Source organism: Chaetura pelagica, unplaced genomic scaffold (assembly GCF_000747805.2).
Source record: "Chaetura pelagica isolate M959 unplaced genomic scaffold, ChaPel_1.0 scaffold90, whole genome shotgun sequence".
NCBI classification, from domain to species: Eukaryota; Metazoa; Chordata; class Aves; order Apodiformes; family Apodidae; genus Chaetura; species Chaetura pelagica.
In genome coordinates this window covers 3,993,643-4,000,196 of record NW_009953496.1, presented here as the reverse complement: position 1 = coordinate 4,000,196, position 6,554 = coordinate 3,993,643, and the positions used below count along the sequence as shown (strand labels likewise).

Genomic DNA, 6,554 nt, shown 5'->3' with positions numbered 1-6,554 from the left:
TCAGGGCCTCTTTGGTCTTACTGTTTCTGAATTCCTTCTCTCTGTCTGACACTCAAATTTCTTTTCTTATTCTTCTCCCCACCCCCACCCCACTAAATCACCCACCAGCCTGCTGTTCCAGGTTCCAGTCAGTTTGTGTTAATGATTTTCACTCATTTTGAACCTACCATTTATTTTAATATTTTTTTTTTTTTCAGATAAGATATTTTAATGCATTGGTCATATTTCTCTTTCACTCTCTTCTTTTCCATCTGCTTTCACATTGTAAGGTCAGTTGTGCTAGTCCTCAGCATTGTGTCACCACTTTCTTTCCATTTGTTAGTCACTGCAGGAACCCAGTGAAGCATCCAACAATCATGGTCACTGCTCTCTAGTACAGATGAATGCCTTCTACACTGACTGGTAAGACACGCAGGCAGGGTTGAGCTGTGAATCATCTCATCATCATCTTCAGTTCACATCTTCTATCACTTTCTCTCTGCCCTGTCTGTGCACTTCTGTACTTGTCACTGAAACTGCAACTGCTGAATGTCTTCATATCAAGTTGTCCTGTGCTTCTTGACCAATCACCTGCCTTGGATACCTTTGCCAGTGTCACAGAAGTGCCTTTCTAATTGTTATTTATTATGTCATTTTAATATTTTCTTCTGCCTGAGATTTCTCTTGTGGATTTTTTTTTTCTTTCCCCAGGCTTTAGCTCAGTATACCTTCATGCAAACCCAGAAATTCAGCTGTTGAGGGTCACCTGTAAAAAAAAAACAAGTCTGCACAATACACCTGTCAAATGTGCCCTTTCATGTGGGGAAGAAAGTATTTCCCTGACATATTGAAAACACATCCCTGCATGTTTGCTCCCCATATTCTTTTTCCTTGACATCTGTCAATAATTCAGACACCATCCTTGAGTTGGGATTTTCCCTGCTCATGCATTTTAACTTGCTGGTTATTTCTGTGTAGCTGTTCTGCAGTGCAGCATTTCTTGCTTGTGCATGCAGCTCAGATGCTCATTTGGGCTCTCAACAGCCGGTTCTTTGGTTTGTTTTAGTTCTACCCACCCATGAGGTAGCTCCCTACATCCCTTACGCAGTGCTCTGCCTGGCTTTCTCTAGGTTTCCCAGCAGTTGCAACTGGCAACAGTCGCTGGAGGTTACTGTTTGATACATTGTGTTTTAAGAGGAAAAAGTGATGTTGCAACAGGGTAGCCGTGAATTGCAAAGACAAATATGCTTGTTCAAGAGTTGGGGTTTATTAGTTTCCCAAAGAACCTGCTCAGCTGGGGAATATTGGTACTGGTGTTATTCCTATTATTATTCTTATTTTTTAATTAACATTATGAGAACTGAATTTTAACCAAGAAGTTACCAGAAGCTCTCAAAGACCTCTGATACATATGTATACACAAAATACATGTTGGGTGTGTGTTTGTCTGTCTGCATGTAGATACATATATTGCTCTTGCATAATATGTATCATGCCTTTGATACATACAACTGCTGGCATTCATTATGTGTTCATATTAACCCACAGTCTGCTAGCCCACAGGCAAGGGTGTTATAAAATCACTTGCATGTCAAATGGAATGTAAACTGTTGGTTTATGTAAGAGGTACAATAACTGCAAGATTAACAGCCGTTGATATTCATACTGTTGGCTTATCTCTTGTTTGTCGTGAGTGATACGTAAAGCTATAGCACTTCTTAAAGAATTTGAAGGTTGCTAATTGCCCGCAGTGTTCATTATTCCTGTACTGTCAGATTTTTTTAACTATAAAAACTGTGCATGAACTGTGTGCTACATAGGTTAATGGACAGCATGTCCGACTTTTTAAAATTAGGCTTTCATTTCTGTAAATGTATCTAAATAGGTGTTATTATGTTAAATGGAAAATTTGGTCATTTTAGTGTAATAAATATTTCTTGGCTTGTCCTACAACACTGTGTAAGTTATTGCAAAGTCTCTCTCTTGCATTGCTTTCACTTCAGTACAGAAAATCAATCTCTGTCATGCACAAGTTGCTAGTGCTCCATACTGATTGAAATTTTGGATGTTTGTCAGAGATCAGCAGAAATCCCTTTAGTTTGAGAGAGCTTAAATACCATGCTTTTCCTGAGTGGTTTGCTTTCCCAGACTGATTATTAAAATTATCTTGTTTTTATTAAAAACATACTAAGAAGTGACCAGTACTGTAAGAGATGGTTTTAAAGAAAATAATTCAATGATAATACCTTGCATGAGTCATTAATTGTGAGTCATGATGAGCAGGCAGTGATGTCCAATTTGTTTTCTAATCCTGCACTTGCTGAGGCTCTTTATTACCATAGTAATAATATTAAAGAGCTGCTAATGCATATAACCACGCAGTTGAAAATTACAGACTCTTTTTTTTTTGGTAGAATAAAATTTCCATATCTTAAGTCTGTTTTGCTCTGTACATTTTTTTGACATGCAAAATCGAGGTAATATTAAAATGATAAAGCATGTATAATTTGGCAGGGAGTCAGGTTAACAGAACAGATTTATCTTCTTCTTTTTTTTTTTTTTTTTTTTTTTTTTTTTTTTTTACTTTGCTTTCAAGCCAATCATTGTGGCTTCCTAGAGAATTATATCTAGTCAAGCTGCTTCTGAGGACTGGGGAGGCTTTGTATTCATTAAAAGCAGGGAGCTAACTGTTCAAGGTACACTTTGCAATGATAGCCTGCGCTGCCCATGTTTTTAATACTTATTATCTCCTGACCAAAAACCAGCAGCTGGATGGGAAGTTTTATTGCATGAATATATGTTGGGGAATGACTACTGAAGTATTAGAGAAAACGGAAGGCTGTTTGTCTTCTGAGAGACTGAATATGAAAAGAATCATTTAGCTGAGAAATGAGCTTTGGAAACTTGTTTTCTCTGTTAAATAAATTTTTACTGGGAGAAGCCATCTTGAAGCTCTGAAAGGTGATGGCTGAAATGTTACAGATGATATTAGAATGTATATTGATAGTTTTGGGTTGCAGCAGCAGCAGCAGTTGGGTGATATTATTTATGAAGTAATGAATCTGGTATTCAATCAGTTTTTTAACTTGATTGAATTTTAAGTAGTTTACACTGATGTGTGGAAAAGCTGATTGTGACAGATCAAAAGCTTGAATTTAGTAAGGAACTCTGAAGACTCTTCAAAATGTCTCACCAGATGTTAAAAAATGAGCCCTTTACCGTTCCAGTGTATATCACCTTATAATGCATAGGTTCATATAGGTCTTACTAGCTTATTTATGTAGAACATGTGAGATAGTGCTGTATTGGTGGTTGTGATGTGACAGGACAGGCATGAATCTACTGGGATTGGCAGCTGTCTTTGAAATTTCTTGGTATGATGCATACTCCTTTGCATCCCATAGTGTTGTTGCTATGCAAACCCCTCCTCAATTTTGGTGAGGATTATACCTTCCCTGACAGAAACATTTTCCACTTTAGTGTGGGATGGTGCAGCTAGAGACAAGTTAAGCGAACATGTGACAGGATTGTTTGCTTCTTTTATTATGAATTAACTGTATGTATTTTTTAATGTTTGCTTGTTCATGAATATATAATAGATATTTTTAAACATTTTTTTGTTCTGTAAACTGTAAGATGCTCTGAACACAGCACAGTATCCAGTCATCACATTCAGTCTCAGTGAATGTGTACTGGGTTCACCTTAGAAAGACTTTCCAGGAGCTTCTTGCCAATTCTGAAAGAACCTTGTTTCAGTCAGATACGATCAAGAAATACAGTATTTTTCTGGTTCTCCAAAAAATGAACGTCTACTGTGTCTTCTGAACAGCTGTATCCATTATAAGGAGGTTGATGCAAAGCTTAGGAGTAGTCTAGCAAATTGCAAGATTTAAATATAACAAACCTTTTTCTGTGTCCTGTGGGGGTATTTTTGTTTCCTATTCTGAGTAGCTTCTAAGATGATTTCTTTTTTCAGATCAGCTGTCTTGATTTCAGGCTTTACCCCATTTCTTTCACCACTTTTCCCAGAAGGTCCTTTTCCAAAGTAAACAAAATAAAAGAGAGCCACAGATCAAGGATACTGTTTGATGATTACTTTCTTCTTATTTCCTGATATACAGTCAGGCACTGTAGAGTAGAAATAGGCTAAGGAAGGACTAAGCCATGGATATACTGGTATATAAAAACAGTTCACCAATATTATATACCTGTGTAAAAGCAAGTGTAATGCTCAATATATAATACAGTTGTACACTTTTCCTCCTGTGGAGGACTTCACAGGTTCTGATGCTCTGTGTCTAAGCGAGATCAATACAAAGTGCTACTGGAATAACTGGGAAAAGTGTATAGCTACTGGGGGCTGGGCAGACTAACTAGTTTTAAGATAAAGCATGATAAATATCTTCATGACATTAGGTGACAGGGAATGGACCTCAATATAGGAATGGTCTTCAGTTCTTACTTTTTGTGTTTAAGTAGCTTTCTCAGGAAGGTCTTGCTGTAATAGTTGTCTGCTGAAAAGCAGACAAAAGGCAATCTACAACCTGAAAAGTAGGGATTTTCATAGGATTTCTCCTAGGAGAAGATTCAAACTAAGAATTTTACAACTACAGTCTGCAGTGATTTCTGTAGAGTTCTTTGGTTGCATCACCTTTATACTTGTTTCTGCTCTCCGGCTTCCCTCTCTGTCAGAAGACTGAGGTGGATTTCAAAGGACGTTTCCCAACTTTTATTTTTCCACCTCCCCCCCCCTCTGTTTGTTTCCAGAAATGGCCGTTTCTCTGTGGAAGAGCTTGCTTCAGACTACAAAGGAGAGGATGCTACAACCGAGAAGGACATTACTGTATAATGGTGCTCATGGCTATGAGGAAGAATTGATAAAGAAGAAACTTGCACAGTTTGCTGGTGGATCCATCAACCTTTCCAAAGATGACAGTGGCATTGGAATACTTACTTTGAACAACCCAAAGCTAATGAATGCATTTACAGGTATTAATTAGTTGTTGGGGTTGCTGTTGTGTTGTTCTGTTCCTTCAGTAACCCATTGTAACATTTTTGCCTTAACAAAATTTTAAGCTATGCCTTACCATTCCTTGGTTAAAAGAAGAAATTAAGTTTTATTTGGACGTGCAGCAAATGTTCACTGTGCTGCGTAGCAGCTTTGCTATAAATGTCATAATATAAAAAAAATTCAGCAACACAGGGACTGTCTGGCAGAACAGGCCTCTCCCCTTTTTATGTTGTGTTTTTTTTCAGTTAGCATAATTCTGCTACTGTGCTCTTTCTTGAATCTCCTTTCATTTTGTCTCTGCTGCTTTGGAAACATGTAGAATATTTTTGTGAGGGGTAGGTAGGAAGATACTAGCTTTGTTTTGTAAGCAGTGTAGAAAGGATGAGTTTACTTCTTTGTTCTTTACCTAAAGCCTTCCCTGTAATTCAAACATCTGTAATTCAGTCCAAACTGGCTTCATTTTCTTCTTCATTTGCCTTGTGTCTTAAATACCAATAACGGGTTAATTAAAGATCGAATGAGCTGGATATTCTCTGCTGTTGCAGATCAGGAATCTATTTACTATTCTTTTACACTGGGTAGTACTTAGCTATCAAAACCAAACACCCTATTTTATTAACCTTTTATTACTCTCCAATGTAGGTTACTGTCTCTGCTTAGATGTCTAGAATATTCCCATTTATACCTTTCTCTTCAGATGTGGCACAGGCTCAGGGTCTGCATTTGCCAGAGCTTGAGCTGTGCATAAACCTTTAGGGTAAGAATGCCTTTATCACTTAGTATTTTGAAATGAATACATTTGTGTCATCTGGTTAATTCCTGTTTTGCTGTCCTCTTTTCCTGCCCAGTTCCCACTGTTCCTTTGCTGTCAGCAAGTATGTTTGCAACCTGCTAGCAAAGCTTAGAGCTGTTTATGTGTAGAATGTCAATCTACTCCTGCTAATGATTATTAGCTGAAAGAAAGGGGACCTAACAGAACAATATAATTAGTGGTAATGCACCTGAGATGTCTCGTTTCACTTTAAAAGCTCATGTATATGAGCATTACCTGACTTGAGAAGCTATAGCTAGCTATAAGATGTTAGCAAGGAGAATGTCCTTTTGAATGCCTCCCTGTCAGTATATTTGTTATTACACAAGAATAATTTCATCACTGTTTCCTCTTTTTCAGCACACTGATGTTTATTTTTTACTCAAAATAAAGCTTTATAAGGTACAATTTGCAAGGTACTGTGTTATTAGCTTATTTGTTGTGGAAGCTAAAAAAGGCATGAGAACTGAGAGGTAATAGCAGAAAAACAAAGGACAGATAAAGCCCAGTCTGTTGTAGAGATCAGATGTAATACAAGTAAAATTGGTTAAACTAAACTTTCATAGAAACATACAACATATGCTCCCTATTTTCTGTGTGCTTGGCAGAAGGGCCTCAGAACTGGTGTCAAGCAGTCACAACTGCTATTTAGGCCACTGGTAGCTCTGCTTTGGCTATATGTATATAATGTTAATGTACTGAAATAATATCACACATCTCAAGTTGAGCACCCAAAATTAGCATATATTTTCT

The 6,554-nt window shown here is 37.4% G+C and overlaps 1 protein-coding gene across 2 annotated transcripts in view; it reads left to right on the top strand.

The window, feature by feature from the left end:
- The first annotated feature begins 383 nt into the window (after positions 1 to 383).
- The window catches only part of ECHDC1 (enoyl CoA hydratase domain containing 1), a 36,772-nt gene continuing 30,601 nt past the window's right edge, over positions 384 to 6,554 (top strand). Inside the window, exons 1-2 of one of the 2 annotated variants that reach the window (XM_009999112.1) lie at positions 384 to 402; positions 4,747 to 4,968. In XM_009999112.1, the coding sequence (XP_009997414.1) occupies positions 384 to 402; positions 4,747 to 4,968 (241 nt within the window). Of the gene's footprint in view, positions 403 to 4,740; positions 4,969 to 6,554 lie in introns of those variants that run through there. The other variant, XM_009999113.1, reaches the window with a different exon arrangement.